General features: G+C 37.8%; 1 protein-coding gene across 5 annotated transcripts in view; it reads right to left on the bottom strand.

The window, feature by feature from the left end:
* Window positions 1-23,118, bottom strand: part of VEPH1 (ventricular zone expressed PH domain containing 1) — a 227,372-nt gene that overhangs the window by 9,216 nt on the left and 195,038 nt on the right. For 4 of the 5 annotated variants that reach the window (XM_032262461.1, XM_032262468.1, XM_032262440.1 and 1 more), the window contains one exon: window positions 3,582-3,718. In XM_032262461.1, the coding sequence (XP_032118352.1) occupies window positions 3,582-3,718 (137 nt within the window). Of the gene's footprint in view, window positions 1-1,259; window positions 1,388-3,581; window positions 3,719-23,118 lie in introns of those variants that run through there. The other variant, XM_032262452.1, reaches the window with a different exon arrangement.

Raw genomic sequence — 23,118 nt, 5'->3', positions numbered from 1 at the left:
AGATGCATTTTCAATAGTATTTCAATTTTTAATGTTTAATAATCATTAAGTTTGGCATTATACTTATGGATTTTCATGAAGGATATGACTTTTTAAAAAGATAACTGAATCATAAAAAATAACAAAGACGGATGGTCATAAGAAATTAAAACAATTAAATTTCAATTTATAGTTTTACCGCAGTGAAAAAATGAAATGCCATCCAAGATAAAATGCTGTGATAGAGGTAGAATAGAAACCTGATTAAAAAAAAAAGAAACAATGTGAATGTTTCTATTTAAGAAAGAGCTAATTTATGTATTAAAAATAGATAATGTTAGGTATTAAACTGCTATAGTATTTTAATCCAGTGGTTACATTTAATGGAGAGATGTAATCCTTTTGTTTTAAAATGTCAATATTTACAATTCAACAGAAATAACAGTCTGGGCAAGTGTTTAAACTTATGATAAAAGTATTGCTGCAACTTAAAATGCTGCAAGGTATTACATAGATTTTTTCAAAATTCTTTTAGGATACACAGGATAAAGTTTGAAGACATATACACTAGACAATACTTTATTAGCCTAATTTGGTTTATAGTAAGTATCTTACAGTAACAAAATTGCATTTCTTTGAAGCAGCCTGTAGTACAGAGATTGATAAATGAAGGACTGATTAAGAAGATTAAAAGTTACCATAGTAATTTTAAGATGGACAGTCAATCAACTGAGATAGGAATAGACAGAAAGTCAAAGGACACTATTGCCTAGCTGGCTGGTGGAGATCAAGATCTTAAAAATGCAAAAGTGAAAGATTAGAAAATTTCATTAGAGTCTTTTAACCTCAGTTCTCATTTTAAAATGCACATTTCTTTCATTTAAAAGGGGCCCTTTCACAAGGATCTGAAGCTTCAGCAGGACTGTTGACAACTGGTAGGTTATTGTTTCCCTGGAGATTATAGGTATTTTGCTGTGGCCTTCATGCTATATTAAATTATTTCCCACTATTTGAGCCACAAGTTTTGTCAGAGTTGTGGAATGTCAGGCCATTATTTCCTGATAAACATGTCAAACATGTTAGCTAATTATAAAATTGTTTTTTCTTTAAACTTTATTTAAAAGCCATGAATCAGAAAGTATAAAGGTCATTATTCAAGTTTAAAAAAACTCTTATGGATTAACTCTGCTTTGTCTTAAGGGATCTGGAAAATTATTACATCTTTATTTCTATTCTTGATTTCTGGAATAAAAACAGAAAATTCAGATAGTCATTTTAAACACTTTAAACATGCTTTAGTGTGAACCTACACTAAAAAAAAATGTTTCTTTAAATCCCCAATAGCTTCTAAATTGAACTGCCATAATACTTCCCTATAGAAAAGATGTTCAGCCACAGAAAAGTCCATCTGTATATGTTGTAATACACACAGATGAATAAAGTAACATGAATACACAGTAGGTATCACAAAAATATTCTTTTTCTTTCAAAAAGTTAACAGAAGACTTATTAATTAAAAAAGCACTGGTCAGAATTTGCCATAATTCATATATATGATACTTGATTCTTGTTGACTAAAATGTTCAAATAAGTTTTATGAGTACTCTAAATATATAGTGAATATGGCCCAGAATGAATTATAATTTTTAACTAATTGAATATTTTTCATTAATTGATTCAGACAGTTTAGTTTATGTGATCGTTATATTTATGTATCAAATTGGCTAAGCTAATGGGTACCCAGATAGCTGGGAAAGCATTACTTCTGCATGTCTGTGAGGTGTTTCGGGAAGAGGCTGGCATTTGAATTAGTGGACTGAGTGAAGAAGATCCATGCTCACCACTGTGGGTGGGCATCATCGAATCTATTGTGGATCTGAGTAGGGTAAAAAGTTGGAGGAAAGGTAAATTTGCTCTCTCTTCTTGAGCTGAGATATGTATTCTCTCTTGCCTGTGGACATCAGAGCTCCTGTTGTTTTGGGCCTTCAGACTCTGGAACTTACATCCCTCCCTTAACTCACCCTCATACCCTGGTTCTCAGGCCTTTGGCCTTGGACTGGGAGTTATATAATTGACTCCCTCGATTCGCTGGCCTCAGGACACAGACTGAATTACACCACCAGTTTTTCTGTTTCTCCAGCTTGCACACAGCATATCATGGAACTCACCTTCCATAATTTCATGAGCCAATTCCCATAGTAAATCTCTTATATATCTTTATATATCATATATATATATATGTGTGTGTGTATATATATTTCCTTTATATATCTGCTTCTATGGAGATCCCTGGTGAGTACAGTTTACCACTGGCTCTGTATTTTTTTTATTGCATTTTAGGTTTTGGGGTATATGTGAAGAACATGCAAGATTGTTGCATAGGTATACAAGTGGCAGTGTGATTTGCTGCCTTCCTCCCCCTCACCTATATCTGACATTTCTCCCCATGCCATCCCCCCCAACTCCCCACCCCCTGCTGTCCCTCCCCTATTTCCTCCGAACAGACCCCAGTGTGTAGTGCTCCCCTCCCTGTGTCCATGTGTTCTCGTTGTTCAACACTGCCTATGAGTGAGAACATGTGGCGTTTCATTTTCTGCTCCTGTATTTTAAGTATACATGGGAAGCAGTAAACTCATTTAAGAACATGCTTTGGTGTAACACTGCCAGGTCTTGACCCCAGTTGTACCCTTTCTCATCTTAGTAGCTTTATCTTTGGACAATCCAATCAGTTTCTTTGACTCAGTTTCCTGATCTATAAAATGGCAATAATAGCAGTGCTGGCCTAATAGGATTGTTTTGAGGATTGTTTGAGGCAATCCAAGGTGTGGCATGATAAGCACTGAGAAAATGTTAGTCATTAAGATTATTTTCTAAAATAGCCAAGAAATAGGTCAAGATTTGATTCCTCTTGATCCTGAATCAATAGAGTTTATGATAAATAAAACCAATTTGAAAAGAAGATAACTTTGCGTTATTGATTGGAATAGAATGCTACTTCAGAGGCTTCCCACTGAAAATTCACAATATGGATAATTACTGAGCATCCTATTCAAATGGAAAATTATATTAAATAAATATTTATTAATTTGATAATAATTCTATTATATTCACTAAGTGAATATTAAATAGATGAAAGACAGTAACATTTTAATCAGAATTAAACTTTGTTGACTATAAAAAGTACCTAAAGTAAATCAGCCTCCATTTTTTCCTTTTTGCCTATGTCCTCCTTTTTTGGACACCCACTTCAAAATGTAACCTATAGTTATAAAAAAATCAGAGCCAATATCATGTCATAAATTTGTGTACATGGCCCACAAGGAAACAAAGGGCATGATCTCTGAGTCAAGACCGAGTAGTCCTTCTGCAGTTCATCTTCTAAAGCTTAAGTCAACTAAAACAAGCTTCCATAATAAACTGGAAGGGGACAGTGAGCCAACTAACATAGGAATGAACAGACACATATAATGAAACAATGCTGTAAGATGGTGAAATGGAGATGGAACAATTATCAAAGTTTAAACTCAAGACAAAATGTCCAGCTAATTGGTGGAGATTAAGACCTTAAAAATGCAAGTGTGAAAGACGATGGAGGAACTTACAGACTTTCCTTTTTGAAACAGAAGTTGATTTCCAGCCAGTGTAAAATAACGTGTTTTCCACCTTTTGATGAACTTCCATCTGACTTGCTTCTCTTTAAGTTTTCCTTCTATGAGAGGCTGGCCATCTTGATTTATAACTGTTGAAGGTAGCAGAATGATCATGCCATTTATTTTCCATTGTTTATTTGGCAGGCGATCAAAAGTCAGAACTGTACAGTGTACTAGAACCCAGTTGGCATATCTGGCAAGTAGGCTAGTAAATTATGAATTTGGTTAACCTTTCCTCCTTTGTCCCTAAAAGAATGCACAATTCAGATGTGACAATGGAAAAGTGTTGAAAGCCCTCATTGACATTTTCAAAAGGAATTGGCTCACACAAAGAGCATCTGGTTAGCAGTATTTAAAGTTTATTGGGATATCTAGCTATCTGTGCTTGGCTTCTCTGTTTCGTGGTGTTCCATTTCTGATGTTGGAATGACCAAATTAATTTGGAACAGTTTGAAATTTTGGCACAAAGTACCTAGTATGCCATAAGCTTCATTTTGATTTTGCCAGTAACTAGGTAATAAAAAACAAATTTCCGTCCTTTATGACACATGAACTGCTGGAAATATAGCTTTAAAAATAATCATAAACCCAAGTATATTTAGCTATTTGGCAGCAAAAGTCAATGCAGCACTCCAAAAGACATGTTTCTTAAAGCCACAACACTAAGCAGCAAAGGCAAACTTACCCAACACTTGTACATAATATTCTCACTCTCTGGAACACATGTATTCTCTCTTCCCTCTCTGTACTCTCATCTTCACCTAGTCAACAACTGATCATTTCACATTTCAACTTAAATGTTGCTTCCTTTGGGAAGGCCTCTCCAAATCCAGATGAGTGTGGTTTTCCCCATATGTTCTCATGACACAGGCATGTTTTTTATATATCAGGGGTTATTATTTGTAGATAGATAATAGTGTTTATCTGATTAATATCTTTCTGTCTCATTCAGTTGGAAGCTCCACAAGGGACGAGTCTGTGCTTTGTTCAATGTTGAACTACCAAGCATCTAACATGATGCTTGGCAAATAGTAGGAAGTCTATAAATATTTGTTGACTGAATGGATTAATTTTACATTGAAGCAGAATGTGCATGATTACAAATGATCACAGAAGATCCATTGTAATGTCAGAGTTTAGATGCTGAACTGAAGAGTTTAATTTTTTTTTTACCAACAACATAAGATTCACTCTTCAAATTCAGATAAAAACATCTGATTTTAGTGGGAAGGGGCAATGGAAAGCTCGATCTGTAGTAGGACAATATTTATTTATATAGATTTATCTTCAATTTTCATGGCACCTTGAAAGCAATAAGATTTTTTTCATTGCTTTGAAAAAATTCTGGATAGTGCCTGTTTGACCATATGAACACAACCTGCCCTTTGTACGCTACCATTTCTTTTTTCCGATATAGGTCTAATAATTGCCTCACAGGATTGTCCACCTTCACAGAGCATTTTCAGTATATAAATAATAAAACGTACAGTTTTTTGGGGGGGAGGGGTACATAGTCTACTCTGTCACCCAGGCTGAGGTGCAGTTGCACAATCTCCACTCACTGCAACCTCCAACTCTTAGATTCAAGTGATTCTCCTGCCTCCGTCTCCCGAGTAGCTGGGACTACAGGTGATCACTACTACACTTAGCTAATTTTTGTATTTTTAGTAGAGATAGGGTTTTGCCATGTTGGCCAGGCTGGTGCCAAGGTCCCAGCCTCAGGTTATCTGTCTGACCCGGCCTCCCAAAGTGCTAGGATTACAGGTGTGAGCCACTGTGCCTGGCTAAAATGTAGAGTTTTCATAAACACAGTACTACTAAGGCTAGTTTGTTTATTTATTTATTTATTTTCAGATGACTATGCAATTGGCTGTGCCAGTGTCAACTCCAAATTAGGGCTAAAAACTGGCCAGGCACCTTGGCTCATGCCTGTAATCCCAGAACTTTGGGAGACCAAGGTGGGTGGATCACCTGAGATCAGGAGTTTGAGACCAGCCTGGCCAACTTGGTAAAACCTCCCCTCTACTAAAAATACTAAAAATAGCCAGTGTAATCTCAGCTATTTGGGAGACTGAGGCAGGAGAATTTCTTGATCCCGAGAGGCAGAGGCTGCAGTGAGCTGAGATCACACCACTGCCCTCCAGCCTGGGCAGCAGAGTGAGACTCCATCTCAACAACAACAACAAAAAGAAAAACACTGAAAATACATATCAAATAATGAAATATATTGTAAGATAGTGATAAGGGCTATGATGAAAATAGAATAGGGAGTAAGTGGCTTGGGAATTTAGTGTGCATGCATTTGAGTGATCAGGAAAGAGCTTGGATGTTCAAGGTTTGATATGAGACCTCAGTGATGAGACCTCCAATCTTCTGAGAAGCTCCAGTGGAGGCTACTACTGAGCATAGCAGAGGCAATGGAAAGCAGGAACCTACAATTAATATCAAGAATGTAATTTCAGAGTTCTGCTTTGCTTTGATAGGAATTGTCTGATGTGGAGCATTCTTAAAGCTAGTAACGCTCTTTGCAAATTTAAATTTTCCATAAACATGGTGGTTTCCTTTGTGCAACCACATCTACAGAGACTTCAGTTAAAGCATTTAGGCCACTGTGTCTCCCCAAGGGGTTATATGTTCCTTGAGAGCAGGAACAGCTTTAACACAGGGTCTGCCTAGCCTAGAGGCTCAGTAAATATTAACAGTGCAATGTTGTCATAAAGCGTGCAGCAGCCTATCTGGGAGGAGGGAAAAAAGGCTTCAAGAGGTGAGCCAAGTGGAGAAAAAAGGGGAAAAATAAGTAAAAACAAACAACAACAACAAAATATCCAAGCTGAAATTAATTTAAAAAAATTAAAAACACCCATTTTTCATATTTTCAAGTGAGAAAAAATGGTAATCAAATTGTTACGTTTGAAGATTTTGAATATTAACTTAGAAGATTTAGATTTGAATCCTCTAAACTATAGTTTTCTAATCAGCAAGCGAAAATAATCATGACCCCCTCCTTAACAGGAATACTGGGAGGTCAAAAATCAAAAGAAAAAAATTTATGTGAGGACGCTAGGTAAATAGAAAAGCATAAGGCACTACTCCCTCACTCTAGCCGCACTTCTAGGAAAAACATTACAGTTTGTGATCACTGCTTTCTTGCCATGTTTTTTTTTTTCTTTTTCTTTCCCCCAGGACAGGGTCTTACTTTGTCACCCAGGCAAGAGTGCAGTGGTCATGTTTTGGCTCACTGCAACCTCTGCCTCCCTGGCTCAAATGATTCCCCCACCTCAGCCTCCCGAGTAACTGGGACCACAGGTGTGTACCATCACACCTGGCTAATTTTTTGTAGTTTTTGTACAGTCAGGGTTTCATCATGTTTCCCAAGCTGGTACCATGGTTCTAATGGCAAGATGATTTAATGTAATGTGATTTAATAAAGATACATTTTTTGTGTCCCAGTCTTTCATATTTACTCAGAGAAACATTTGAAATAGTTATGATATCTGAGATAATTTGAAATAATGATTGACTTAGGTGATATTTAAGTACATGGATCCTTTTGGATCTGACATAGAGGATTAGCTACTTTCTCAAGGCAGATCCAGATGTTGACTTGAAGAGTTACGTGTGAGAAAAGTTTACAAGGCACACTTGGCAAAATTGTTGGAGTCCTTAAAGACATGGGGTGAATGGGATATAATGGCTATGATGAGAGAGTCAAGACAAAATGATAGGCTTTCTAACAACAAAGGATGAAGGCCTTCAGAGACAAACTGGGAAGCAAATACTTTTCATTATAGCCCAGTGAAAATTAGCCCTAGGGAAAAAAAGTCAATGGAAAGGGTTTTAGGAAGGAAATGTTAGCAGAACTTAAAAGCTGAATGTTAGGCCCCAAATTTAGGCATTAGAATCAGTTTCAGAGAAGTCAATAAAAGCCAAGCTATTTTGAGCTATGAGATTAACTTAAAAATAATTTCAAAAAACAAAACAAAACAAAATTTTTCTAACTGCTATACCATATCCTAAAAACCGTTTTTCTTTTCTTTTCTTTCTTTTTTTTTTCTTTTTACTATTATGTCTAACATACGCATGGCTGGAGATGTGTAATTTTAAAGGTCTATTGTCCATAGTACGTCCTTTTAAGCAAGGGATTTATATACGATATCACAGCCTCTTCACAGCTAAAACAAGAAACTAATTTTTTTTCCAAGATTATCATATTCCATTTGAAAAGTAATATGTGGAATGATACTATGAGGGTATGGTCATGTATCATCTAAAATAATCTTGTTTGTATGTAGAACATAGAGGATATTCAAACATTTTCTCACTTTCCAATTAACACATTATTTCATTCAAAGCACCACAATTTGGCCAGGCGTGGTGGGTCATGCCTGTAATCCCAGTGCTATGGGAGGCCAAGACAGAGGGATCATCTGAGGCAAGGAGTTTGAGACCAGTCTGAGCAACATAGTGAGACCCTGTCTCTACAAAAAAAATACAATAAAATAATTAATTGGGCACGGTGGCATGCACCTGTAGTCCCAGGTACTCAGCAAGGTGGAGCGGTGCTGAGGTGGGAGGATTGCTGGAGCCTCAGAGGCCAAAGGGTGCAGTGAACTTTGATCATATCACTGCACCCCAGCTTGGGTGACAGAATGAAATGCCATCTTTTGAAAAAAACAAAACAAACAAACAAAAAAACCCAAAAACCCCAAAAAACAAAGCACAACAATTTGGCTAGGACATTCTCTATTAACATGGATCTGTTTGTTTCTTTAAATATCAACTGACTGTAAAAGCTATGGGTTATTAAATTGAATTTCCTAGTGCAACTGGAACCCAAACTGTTACGGTGTTTATTAACTTAAAAGTTTTTCCGAATGCTAATACAAATGTTTATATGTTAATTGTATCTATTTTCTGCACCAAGTTAAAAATATTTGTTGATTAAAAAATGAATTGTGAAGGTGTTGATCTTATTTAACATGAAGTTGATGAATAAGTGTAATAATAATAGGTCTCCTAGAGGTGAGAAGACCCACAGTGGAAGAATAAAAAATAAAGAATATTCATCTGTTCATTTATCAATCATCCATCCATCCCATATGTATTTTTGAGCACAGTTAAATTGTAAGACACTATGTTTGGATCTGAGGGGTTGCAAAATCCCCCTCACAGGGAGCTTTAATTTATCATCTAGGGAAGGTAAAGCATTTTATAAATTCTACTGCTTAGTGTAGAGTTTGTCAAGTGCCGCCGAGAAGTATAAGCCATGTGTTATAGCATTGGAAGAGTGGAAATTCCACTTCTAGTTGGGACAAGGTGACATGAGAGCTGGGCCCTGATGAAGAAGAGAGAATTTTCCTGACAGAGTGCAGAAAAGGATCGTGGTAGCAAGGTAGGTGTTTGAGTGAAACACACAAAAGAATCTGAAGAAGCCAGAAGAATCAACAAACTCAGAAGCAAATATGTAAAGCAGTTGCTCTGGAATAGTCATGGGCTGTGGGCTGATGGTAGAAGTCAGTTCAAGGTTTTCTAGGTGTAAGATCCAGGAAAAAAATTGGGTATCAGTCAGAGGGACGTCGTATTGGACTTCACAGGAAAGTTTTTCTGAAGTCCCATTAGAAAGGACTAAGGAGGGGCCTAGAGAATGTGAGGGTCCAGCCATCCAGGCATGAAGCCTCATGGGCCCCAGATGCAATAAGTGATGTGTTATGCAGGGTCTTGACAGGAAACAGATGACATCTCGAGCTGAGCAATTGAGGAGAGTTAATAGAGGGATTATTTACTCAGGTGTGGGCAAGGTGTAGAAAAAGCACCATAGTACTCTGGGGGCAGTAACCATACAGGCCTAGTACCCCTCTGCCTAAAGAGGAAAAGGCAGAGAACAGTTAGGACCCAGTGGGAGACTGTATGGAGAGCACTGCTTGATAGGAGCTGTGGGCTGAAATAGAGGACACTGTCAACCTTCAGTGTCCAAGCAGGTGTGGGAGCCAGCAAATCAACAACTCAATCTCACCCTCCTCCCTCCCTCTGACCTCCTACTGGTGTCCCCAGTGGTGGAAGGTACCTGAAAGCCAGAGGTAAAGGAAGCTGTTGACACAGTCACTGCATGGCAGCCTGTGGACATGGAGCTGGGCAGGAGAGATGGAGAACAGAGGTGACAAGCACAGATTATATATCAAGGTCGGCCAAGTTCAGATAAATGAGAGAACTTCAAAAGTTCATGAAAAAATGGTATTAAAAGAAAAAAAAAAGTGGAAACTGTATTTCTCAAAATAAACTCCATCAAGTTCAAGACACTTTGGTAAGTGGTGCTATCAGCCATTTAGTCCATCATGAAAGGGCTGAGAGTCCTGGGAATTTAACCATATTCATGCAGTCTTTTTAACATTATTAATGGAAGCAAAATAAGTGCCCTTTGAAGATTTTTTTAAGATTAGGAAATAAAAGGTCAGAAAAAGCCAAGTCAGGACTGTCAGGTGGATGCCTAATGATTTCCCATGGAAACTCACAAAATCGCCCTTGTTTGATGAGAAGAACTAGCAGGAGCATTGTCATGGTAGAGAAGGACTCTCTAGTAAAGCTTTCCTGGGTGTTTTTCCCTCCTTCCCTCCCTCCCTCCCTCCCTCCCTCCCTCCCTCCCTCCTTCCTTCCTTCCTTCCTTCCTTCCTTCCTTCCTTCCTCCTTCCTTCCTTCCTTCCTTCTTTCCTTCCTTCCTTCCTTCCTTCCTTCCTTCCTTTCTTCCTTCCTTCCTTCTTTCCTCTTTTTCTTTCTTTCTTTCTTTCTTTTTTTTTTCAGGGCCTCACTCTGTCACCCAGGCTGGAGTGCAGGGGCATAAACATGGCTCACTGCAGCCTCCACCTCCTGGGCTCAAGTGATTCTCCCACCTCAGCCTCCCTGGTAGCTGGAGCCACAGGCACGTGTCACCACAACTGGCTGATTTTTTTTTAATTTTTATTTTTGTAGAAATGGGGTTTTGCCATGTCGCTCATGGTCTTCAAACTCCTGAGCTCAGCTTCTAAAAGTTCTAGGATTGCAGGCATGAGCCCCATGCCCAGCCCCTGGGTATTTTTCTGCTAAAATTTTTGCTAGCTTTCTCAAAACACTCTCATAATAAGCAGATATTATCATTCTTTGACCGTTTAGAAAGTCAACAAGCAAAATGCCTCAGGCATTCCAAAAAACTTGCTATGACCTTTCCTCTTGATAGATCTGCTTTTATTTTGACTAGACCAAAGTATTTATGCTTACAACTTGCCAATTTGCAGGTATTTTGTGCTACAGACATGGTGGTGGTTGTCTTATTGTGGTGGAAGAGTAGAAAGGAGTTAAAGGGGGAAAACCATTGGTCCAAATAATGGAGAAAAATCCTTTTATCTTCTGGTGGTGGAATTGTAGCAAATGAGATGCCTCCAGTGGTTTCTTCTCAGATAATAAGGGCATTTAGCATTCATGTTATTTTTGTCATGGAAGGCTGAGTTCCACTTTTTGTGAATACCCTTTGCCATTTATTGATTCTCCCATTCTTCTATTCAAAATGCCTTTATTGAATGCTTACCATGAACTAGGCACATCCCAGGCAAAGGAGATATAATCGCAAATATGACAGTCTCAATCACTGAGATGCAGAGCAATGCAGTAAGCAAATGAGTACAGGGTAGGGTAAGTACCAGGCTAGATCTGTGCACAGGGTCTAACTGGAACACACTGAGAGGCACTTATTCTAAACTGGGGCATAGAAAGCAGAAAAGCTTCTAGAGTAGATGCTCTCTAGGCTGAATTCTCAGGGACAAGTTGCAGCTATGAAGGTGAAGGGAGCAATGTTACTGAGCCAAAAAAAGAAACGAAAAAGAAAAAAAAGTTTATAGTGAAGGACCAGGGCTAAGGGAGGGAGGCATAAAATGCATTCTGAGAACTGTAACTCATTCTGGGAGGGAGCAGGGAGTGCGAGAAGAGGCAAGAGATGAGGTGTGAGATTTAGAGAGACCAATCTTAAAGAACCTTGGGTACTATGCAGAGTGGAATGTAATGCTTTGTAATGTAACATAATGACAAAAAGCCTGTGTAGTCATACACCTTATTTATTTCAAGTGCACAAGAGTTCAATAATTCACTCTCCATCTTGTTTTAAGATTTGTTGCAATTATGAATGTCTTTAACCAATTATAATTTATTTAACCAGTGTGCTGAATGCCGTGGTTACTCTTTATTATAATAGACCATATGAGGCTGTACCAAAGACTTTCTCTGGTACAGGCCTGTGGTTTATTGGGTAAGGGCACTGTCTTTGGAGGTAGACCTCAGTTGAAGTCCAGAATCTGCCACTTACTGGCTGACTGGTTCTGGACAAGCTATTTAACCTCACTGAGCTTCCCTTTCCTACTCCCTAGAGTTATAATTAACACAACACAAATGGCTGTGGGGGTTTTGTTAGTCAAGCCATACATCCCCGAGAGGACTAAATACACCATAAATGAAGGCACATAAAAGTGCCACAAGGTTGACAGTGGCCTTGCTTAGCTGGGACCTGTTCACAATAATGAATCAATAAATGATAGCTACTATCATCACGATTGACATCATGGATCAGTGTAAAACAATCATCATCATCCTTTTATTGTGATGAACAGGTGGTTTTAGAAATACTGTGTCCTAGTGGCTTATATAAAAGTGTCAGGAATAGTAAGAGAATTCAGAGCAAGAGGAAATCCTGCAATCTTTGAACTTGGACCTTTAATAAAAATGGAGGTATGAAAGGCAATTCAAAGTGTCCCAAAAAGAAAGGTGTTCTCTCTCTCTCTCTCCCTCTGTGCATGTGTACGTGTGTTTTACAGACAGGATCTCCTTTGTTGCTCAGGCTGGAATACAGTGGCTTTATTATAGCTTACTGTAACCTTGAACTCCTGGGCTCAAGCAATTTTCCTGCCTCAGGTGTGCACCTGCAGTTCTTCTCAATGCAGGTGATCACATCTTGATAATTTTTAATTTTTTTTTTTTGTAGAGATGGGGTCTTACAATGCTGCCCACTTTTGACCTCAAGTGAGCCTCCCACTTCTGCCTCCCAAAGTGTTGAGATTATAGGCATGAGCCACTTCACCTGGCCCTCTTCTGTTTTTGAGTAATTCATCAATGTATTCATTGAAACTGCTATTTGCAAGCCAACCCAATAATAGATTGAGCTGCCTTGGGAGAATTTCCTATGTTATCTGTGGTTACTTTCTTCTCTTCCCAGACTTTCTGGTTGTTTCTGCTTGCTCTTGTGACAGGCTAGAAGGGATGACAATAGACAGTAACCTCCACATAACTACTGTTCACATGGCACACTGACTTTCATCCAGACTCAGGAAGTCCTCATACTGTGTGCTTTTTGGCTTATGTCAGTTTTGTCTTGAAAGTATTGTATTGTGCATGAATAACTCATATTTGAGCATGTGACGAGTTTAATTTGTGATATGTGAATGTCTAGATATTCTTTTCTGATTGTTAAAGATAAATGCCTTCAAAAGAAAACATATTCTGGAAGAAAAAAATGTAAACCCCAGGCTGGGCGCAGTGGCTCAAGCCTGTAATCCCAGCAATTTGAGAGGCTGAGGCAGGTGGATAGCCTGAGCTCAGGAGTTTGAGAACAGCCTGGGCAACATGAGGAAATCTGTCTGTACTAAAATTTAAAAAATTAGCCAGGTGTGGTGGTGTGCGCCTGTAGTCCCAGCCACTCAGGAAGCTGAGGCAGCATTGCTTTGAACCCAGGAGGCAGAGGTTGCAGTAAGCCAAGATCGCGCCACTGTACTCCAGCCTGGGCAACAGAGAGAGACTCTGTTTCAAAAAAAAAAAATTACACACACACACACACACACACACACACACACACACCCCTCCAATTCTTAGTTTTTAAGTAAGAAGTGAGAAAAACTATAGTATGTCATTTCCCACCCCCTTAAAAACACTGCTTCTGGGAATTATGACTGTTTTATAGTCTACAGGGAATTTATTCTTATATATTTAAAGTTTCAAATTTACTTCAGCCTTCTTCCATGGTTTTACTGATTTTTTTTCTTTGCTGTGGGTGCCAGTTCTAATAAAGCCGACTATAATTCCAGAGGATATGCATAAAGAGGGCTAGAAGCATTAAATGAAGGGGCTGTAGGAGCCACATTTAGTAGACTGAGTGTCTGTGGTTTTTGAAATTGCTAAAGATTATAACAAATGGCATGTTTCTTATGAATCTCCAGGCAGTATTTTAGAGTGCTATATTTCTCTATTGGTAGTGGATAAACCAGGAGGCATAATCCTCACTGATTTTGTAACATCCTAAACAATACTGTGGGGACCAAAATTGGACAGACAATCTAAGTTCGACAGCAGCCTTTGAGGGCACTGCCACATGTGACTGAATGGCTTCCTTTCTCAGTAATTTCACACCCATCAAAACAGAGTACACTTTCTAGGCTTCTCTGACCAATTACTGATGTACTGATGCAAAAAAAGCTTCAGAACTACTGTGTTATAAGCGTTTAGAGCTATATTTTCTGAACTTTGTTGTAAGACCACCTATATCAGAATGATCTGCTGGCTTGTTAGAATGCACATTTCCAGGCACCACTCCAAACCTACTGAATCAAAGTTCTGGGATAGAGTGAGAAACCCTACATTTTAAACAAGGGCCACAGGTGATTCTTATGTTGCTTAAAAACTTACAGGATATAATTAGTAACTTCATGGTAGATGACAATGATAGGTTATATGACATAGGTTATATGAAAGAGTAAAATGGCAAAACCAATGGCAGAGAGAAAACTATGACCTTTTGATAAAATTAAAGACAAGAATGGCAATATAAGCTTAGATTCATGTTCTTGGTTTCAGTCAATAGGGTTACAGAAAAAATGTTCAGAATTAGTGTTTGTAGAATTTTGCTTATTTATTGTGTTAATGGTGTAACAAAAATTATAAGGACACTTTCCAAGAAAGTAACCTGTTCAGTAGTTCTGAGCAGTACGTGCCTTTATGAGAAGCTCATCAAAGAAGACTGGCCCAGGCTTGCTGAGCAATGACTGATAAAGACCAATAGGAAAAGATTGGGAGGGTGGCAATGAAGAAGTTATTTTTTATTTTCTGAGACAGGGTTTCACTCTGTTACCCAGGTTGGAGTGCAGTGGTGCAATCTTAGCTTACTGCAACGTCTGCCTCCCAGGCTCAGATGATCCTCTCATATCAGCCTTCCAAGTAGCTAGGACTACAGGCATGTGCCACCACAGGCTAATTTTTGTACTTTTTGTAGAGATGGGGTAACGCCATGTTGCGCAGGTTGATCTCCAACTCTTGGGCTCAAGTGATCCACCCACCTGGGCCTCCCAAAATGCTGGGATTGCAGGTGTGAGCCACTGGGCCTGGCCAATAATTGTTGACTTGTAGGATTAACTTTTAATAAGAAAGGGTTTCACACATATCCTATGTTGTTCCTACTTAGTCTTATTAATAAGATCTCGTGAAAAGATATTATTGATGGCATCTGGCCATAGGGCTTTAGTTTTAAATGTTGAGGACTTTCCCATACTGCCTGGACACTGTAGAGTTTGCCTGGGTTGGAAAAAATAGATCTGACAAGCTTGTGCCCCATCTGTGATAAGAAGAGCCACCTTGTTTGGGCTGTACCATTCGAGCATGTTGTAACCATTGTCCCACCTGCCTGTAAATTCTTGTATTCTGGAGCATCTTAAGGTGTTACCTACGCTGCTTTCATGGAATTTTTAAACACGAGTTCCACCTGTTGTGGTTCAGCACTTGGCTTCAAACCTTTTGACAATGAATGGACATTTATAATGTCTGCATTGGAAGCTTTAGCAGTTATGTAAATACCATCACATGCTGTATGTTATATATAAACACACACATGTATATATACATATAGATGTACATATCCATGTGTATGTATATTTTTAATACACACATATGAATACATCACACATTCTATTAACATGATCTGTTTATTATAGTACTTTTGAAAAACTTACTTAAGAAGAGACTGCTTATATTAAGAATATATTTGGCACAAAAGAGATGCTGTAAATGATATTATATGAATATCTATCTTTTTCTTGTAACATGAGTCACTATTGATTCATTAATCTTTTTTTTGTCATCACTTGACTGAGAAAAAATTTATTACTGAAAATTTTCTGAGAAACACAAACTTTGGCCATTCATTTATTGGTACATATTTATTGAGCATCTATTGAGTGCTAGGGGCTGAGGATAGATGGAAGAAGAGAGCCCCCTTCATAGAACTTACTATTTACTGGAGGAAGTAGACATTAATCTAAAAGTCACACATAAAAGTACAACATGGCAGCTGTAACCAATGTTATGGAGGAGAAGTTTGAGGTGCTTTGAGAACCTTGGTATTCATCAGGGGGTTATAAAAGGCTTCCAGTACTGAAGCTGTTAATTTGATTTGTAATCAGAAGGCTAAGATCTAGTTTAACGAGGTGAAGAGGAGAGAAAGGGAATTCCTGGTATAAGAAAAAGCACATATAAAAGCATGGTGGCAGGAAGAAGTACAGTGAGTCTGGGAAACTTAAAGAGGGTTCTTCTAGGAAAAGCAAAGAAAGCAGAGGAAATATGGGACAGGGTGAAGCTGGAGAAGCTGGGGGAGACGATTCCATATGAGACCACAAAGCATACCCTTGGTCTTTAAGAGCTATGGGAAGCTATATAAAATTTCATGCAAGGGGTGACGCAACAGATTTGTGCTTTGAAGAGTTCACTCTGGTTGCATCGTGTGAGATCGGAAGGGTTCAGAATAGTTCAATGAGGAGGCTATGGCCATTATTGTAGGTAAAAGGTGATGGCAGCTTGCACTAGTGGTATGGAGAGAAGTGGATATATTTGAGAGCAATTGAGAAAGTAAAAATCCTCAATATTGGGGTGATAGATTGGATGGGGGTAGTGGAAAAGGCAGTGAGTGGGTCTTTGGTTGGTGCAATAGATTGAGTGATGTTGCATTCACTGAGCTAAGGAATGCTGGAAGAAGAGTAAGTGTTTGGGGGAAGCAAAGAGACAATCATGAGTTTTAATGTAAATGAACTGACACAGGGCACAGTGGTGCATGCTTGTCATCTCAGCTACTCTGGAGGCTGAGGTGGGATGATTGCTTGATCTCAGGAGTTTGAGAGCAGTCTGGGCAACACAGCAAGACCCTATCTTAAAAATAAAACAAAATAAACGAACTGATTTTGGGGTGCGTTAGAAGCAGTCAAGTAGGTGGTGGGCGATGTAAATCTAGAGTTCAGAGGAGAGGCTGGGACTGCATATATACATCTGGACATTTTTGCATAGAAGTGATTACTGGAGTAAGAGGTTTATGCCACCAGTGACTAACTGAGTAAAGAAAGGTGAGCTGAGAAGGGGTTTCCAGAGAGTAGGAAGGAAGTTAGAGGAGTGTTGTGTCATGGAAACTGAAGGAGAAGAATGTTTTAAGAAAGAGGAATTGGTCTACAGAATGGAATATTGCTAAGAGACAAGTAACATGAAGACTAAACCATGTGCAGTTCATGGGTGACTTGCAGGTTTTTAATGACTATATAGAGAGATGATAGAGTTAGAAACAAGGTTAGAGAGGGATGAGTCATGAGGAGAAAGAGACAAGGAAGTGGACAGAGATAGACAACTCTCTTGACTTTAAAGGGGAAGTGAGAGATAAGGCAGTAGATGGAGAAAAAGGGGAGGATAAACCACTTAATTATGTTTAAAAGCCAACGGGAGGACTCAGTTGGAAGGGAAAAATTGAGTAGAGAAGAGAAAAAGGTTAATCTATACTGAAAAGTTTCTGAGAAAGTGGGAAGGATGAAATCCAAGGCAAAATATGACCACTCTTTGGTAACTTTATTCTCTGTGGCTGCTAAAAAGTACCAGTATGTCTTTTAAATAGGTGTGTTTGTGGCTGTTAAACAAATTTCATTCTTAGTGTACTTATATAGGTCAATAAAAAAGGATTACTCTGCAAGATGATGGCTAAACTCTTTTAAAATATACTAAGTGCTTTATTTTAAAAATTTCACAAAATTCTTTAAATCAGTGTCATCTTATGCTTGTACAGTGATGAAACTAATGTAATCATATTAGTCTGCCTTTACAAAGCTTCTTCTCACCTATATATTGGCTTGACTTCGCTTGTTCTCTATGTGGAAAAGGACACATTACTAGGTATGGTGATTTGTTTGTGGATAATCACAGAATGACTCATGCTTTGTTGCAAGTATAAGGCCTACCTGACACTTTTTCTCTATATCAAGACAAGATTGTTGACCCAATATGGAAAGGCAGATGAGTAAGACTGTGATGATAGATGAAAAATAAAAGTTAATCCCCGAGGGGTGTTAGGTTACTGATCTTAGCTTGTTTCTCTTCAAGGTTCACAAGTTATTAGCATGTTTACTATGGGCTCTTTGCTTATATGCATATTGTAAGATTTGAGCATAATACCAAAATTCAGTTTCCACAATATGTTGAAACCTTGTACACAGCAATGTTTCCAAGAGATGCTATTTCTATTTTCAGTTCAGTTACTTGTTTTCAATCTTGAGAAAGCATTAGATTTTTAAAAGTTAGATTTTACAGTTGCATTTCAAAACAAATTAGATTTTTCCATGGTTATTCTATCACTTAAGTAATTAATGAATTACTCAATCACACATCTATTGGCCAAACACTTATTAAACACTATAATGTGCCAGGCACTGGTTAAGGCATACAAAGATGAGGCATAATCATGGTTCTTCTTGTAGTTTACTGTCTAGAGGGAAAGACTGATGGCCACATGCCATATGCAATATAGAAGTGTGGGCAAAGGACAGAAAGGACAGAGGGAGAGAAATTAACTCTGCTTGGGGGTCGTGTGTAGGTGTGTGTGCATATGTGTGTGTGCGTGTGTGTGAGAAAGAGAGAAAGAGGGAGAGAGAAATGAGAGTGTGTGAGGAGGTTTAAGAGGGAGAGAAGAATGCTCATGCCACAGAGGCATAAGATAGGAAGATGGAAGATGGGGAAAGGGAGAAGAGGAAGATTTCAGGATAATAAATTATCTGAGTTCATAAATGTGTTTTTATTTTGTCATTGAGTATTTCAAAGTATCTCTGAACAAAAAGCTGAGGTTAAATTTTACATAATCAATATATACTCAGTAGTCCCAGTATATAAATGTGAAAATGTGAAGTTATTGTATAAAAAGCATTGCCTTGTTTTCGTGTTCTGCCAACACTTAGCATGTAGAACAATGCTCTAACACGTGGTAGAAGGAAAGACATCATACTACAATGCTAGTCACCATATACGTCAAAATTGAGTTTTCTTTTATCACTTTAAAAGTTCTATGAAAGTTGACATTGAAATTTAATGGAAAAGCTTCATATTCATGGACTCACAAGGCTATTGGTGGCCTTATGGGCTAGGTCCTCTCAGAGGTCATTTAGTTCATTTTCACATTGGCATCTAGAGTGGAAAAATCATCTAGCCCACATGAAGTGTGCCCCTCAAAGAAGAGCCACAACTGCTGTTACCAATTCTTTTGATTGTCTGAAGAAACTCTCCTGATAGAGGAGGCATTTGGAAACCATCTCTATTTGCCCATGTATTAATAATATAATATAATAAATATCACATTCTTTTAAACAATTTTTATTTATTTATTATTTATTTATTCATTTTAGACTTAGAGACAGGGTCTATGCTATGTTGACAGGCTGGAGTTCAGTGGCTATTCACAGGCATGATCATCGTGCACTACAGCTTCAAACTCCTGGCTTTAAGGAATCCTTCCACCACTCTCTCCTGAGTAGCTGGGACTACAGGCACGTGCCACTGCACCCAGCTTGACAGTATGTTCTTATAACACAACTATTTGAAATCAAGTTCTAAAGATGAATCTTGATAGAAAGTTGTCTGAAAAAATTATTCCATTTTCTTTTAGAACCCAAGAGGACCTCTTACTCTTGATCACATTCAAATTCTAAATGTCTAGTGACTAAGAGACTAATCATATGGGGTTGCTTAGATTTATTGAGGAGGACAGGAGTGCCAAAACTCAGTTGTTTTTTGTAGGGCGTAAGAACAAAGGCATCCCATGTGTCTCAAGAAATGAGTGAAAGTCATGACCCAGTTCTCCCTCCTACTTTACAAAAATGTGACTGAAGAGAAAGCCAGATGTGTTCCAGGACAGACCAGCTGACTAACTCTTACTGTCAACATGCACTGTGCAATTTCAAGACACAAGGACAACTGATAAAGAATATTAGCTTGGTTTTCCAGAAATAAGTTCTGTTCTGTTCAATCTACTTGCTCAATCTCCATTCTCTCATTCATGTGGAGTAATGAGATCTGCAATAAACACCACTAGGCAAGTCTCTGAGGATTTCTGAGTTATTTCAGTAATTTTCTAATCTTCTATTCTAAACTTTTATAACATGATTATCAGAAACTGAATCAGCAGTTGGAAGAATTGGAAATAGATTCTACTGTAATCATTTCCTGTAAGTAATAATTTCTCACACATTATCACACCAAAATCTCTGTTCATCTTTAAGTAGAGTAAGTCATCGAGGAAGTAGGTCACTTCTAAAAAATTAAACTTGTCTCTAGGTCTTTTTAATATATTATAACTTTACTGAATGATTGTTCTTTGATTTCCAGTATTTTATGTCCTTAACATGAATTTTCCCTATAGGTTGAAAAGTTGGGTTCTGGAATTGGCCTGTCAGGATTAAATACTGGTTCCATCACTGAGAAGCTGTGTGACATTGGGAAAATTACTTAATCTCTCTGTGTTTCAGTTTTATGATCTGTACAGTGAAGTCAATAATGGTGACAAAATAAGAAAAATGCATGCAAGCTTAGCATATCACTAGAATGATAAATGCTAGCAATTATAATCATTTTAGGGCCTCTACATTATTCTAGCATTTACTTTCCTCTGACTATCTGTACTTTATTCGATAAAAATTTTATTATTCACCAGATATTAAACTCCTGTGAATTTCTGCATGTTGATGGTGAAGTTGGTGGGAGAATAGTGATGATAATTTTACTTGAAGATGGGAATGTATGTGACTTGAGCATGTCAGTCAGCTGAGGTACTGTCTGTTTCTGAAGGAGTCTCCTGGCTGAGTCTACACACTGTTAGGAAATATTATATATTTTTGGATGTCTTTCCTAATATCTAATTGAAATTCTCTAATTATTTTATGTTTCACTTATGGAGATGCTGAACAGCATTAAAAATATTGAAACATGAATATTTGAAAACAATTATTGTATCATTTGTTAATTCTTTTAAAAAATATAAAAAACCCAGTTTTTTCAGCCTTTTGTTCTAGACTCCAATTTTACTTCTTTTGACCCTTCTCCCTGAGGCTAACAGGGCATCTGGCCCCTGTGTGGGTGTTGATGAAACTCAGACCATTACATAGAGAACATAGAACTCAGTCAGGCACAGTACATTCTAGGTGCTAAGACAGGCATAGAAGTGGATCAAGGCTTTACAAACGGTGACTTCTCTCAGGGAGGAAACAGCCCCAACCTCCATTTGCCAGGTTCAGAATGCATTGAGAATGGTATAGTGATGAAGTTGATATGGTTAGCATATAATCACAATCTTGAAACATCACATTTTGACATTCAAGGAATATTTGACATTGCGATTTTAAAATATTAAACATTCATTCATTCACTCACTCAACAAATATAGCATACTAAAATCATGAAAGAAGTACACTAGATTTTCTCAAATACACCTTTTGGCCCTAACTGAATTATTAATTTCTTTTAGAGCAGATACATTGTATCTTATTCATATTTCTATCCCAATGGTCAGTGTGTAGAAGACACTCAACTAATGCAGCAAACATACTTTTCATAAATGAAAAATTAGATGCAAGTAATATGCTAACTGTGCATGACTAATAAAGTATTTGTTGTTATGTCTCATCTTTAAACTTTGAATTTAAGCAGAATTTGAATGCAAATACTGTCTCTATGAGTAATATATTTGGCAATAGTATTATGTTAGACCTTTCACTAAGATTAAATATATAATTTATATGCTTACATAAAAAAGAAGATGAAATCAACAACCTATATAAACTATCCAGGGAGTCAAGGGTTTCAGTGAAAAAAAAAAAAAAAAAAAAAAAAAACACACATACACAGTTTAAAATAGGACTTTTCTCAAACTCAAATCCTCTTTCATGTAATAAAAGGAAATGAGCAAAGAAATCCAAACCCGCTGAAGTTTTCAGGGCCAAACATTTTGATTCAATATGTTCTGCTCTAAAATATTTGGTCTTGCTTGAATTTTTATTGCTATATGTTCTCAGTTTATATTTAACTGTGAGGAACACAAATAAGAAAGAGTGAATGTGCAGAACGTTCTTTTCAAGAGCATGGCAGTGAATTTGAGAAAATATATATTAAAGGAACACTTTTTGTGTTTTTAACTTTCAGCCCTTTTTCTGAGGCCTTCCTTGACCAGATATGATTAAATATTTATTGAACTAAGGACTCAGCTTACTTGGAGTGAAAACTCTTCAGGGCCTCTCAATATAAGATAATACCTTATTTTACTAGCTCTCAAATAAAGTTTCTTTTATGCTCTGTCTTCTTCATATATGAAATAAGGTCTAATTAGAAAGTTTTATAATGGAGACAGTCAATTCCCCAATTCCTTATTTGTTTGAATTAACTTTTAAAAAATTGGGGTGTTCACTCTGGCGTCAGCTGAATCCAGACTCTGTAATCAGCCAACAATCTGTGCTTTACAAAGGCTGGCATCCTAACCGCCAGCTTCTGCCATCCACCCCTTTTCCGTGGGGTAATACATTTTAATTGGCACTTCTCCGAGAGCCCTGCACATCTCCATCTGGCCAAATAAACATACTTTTTCGAGTCAGCCTCAACATCTTGGCAGTTAACAAGAGGACAGACTTGCCACAATGGGTAATCTTTAAGATGCATAAAATCCTAAAATTAAAGGACTGAGTACAGGTGGTATAATCAATGGCTTTCTAGAGAATGGCTCATGTACAAAGTGGCTTTGTGTTCAAGAATCTTTTAACACTGCTTTCGTGGTCCAAACTATGGTTCCTGAGCCGTGACTACATTGAGAGCTCTCTCCTCTCAAAGGGCACATTAGCGATGAAATATTTCACTTCCAATGACAGCATAACTTTTTGGACATAGCCTTATTAGCAACCTGTCTCCACTGGTCAGATTGAGCCAAGTGTATCCAGGAGGCAGTATGGTGAAATGCTTAAGAGCATAGGTTCTAGAGTCAGGCTGGGTTCAAATTCTGCTGCTGTTAATTTATGTTTGTGACCTTGGGCGTTACCATATCTCTCTGTGTCTCAGTTTACTCATCAGTAAAGCAGAGATAATATCAGTATTTTCCTCATAAGATTATTGCAAGGATTGATTAAATGAGATAAGGTATTCGATATATTTAGCATAG

This window comes from Sapajus apella, unplaced genomic scaffold, assembly GCF_009761245.1.
Source record: "Sapajus apella isolate SASKATOON/1434 unplaced genomic scaffold, GSC_monkey_1.0 scaffold4, whole genome shotgun sequence".
Classification (NCBI taxonomy): domain Eukaryota; kingdom Metazoa; phylum Chordata; class Mammalia; order Primates; family Cebidae; genus Sapajus; species Sapajus apella.
The sequence above is the reverse complement of the archived record's forward strand: the minus strand, read 5'-3'. Positions and strand labels throughout refer to the sequence as shown.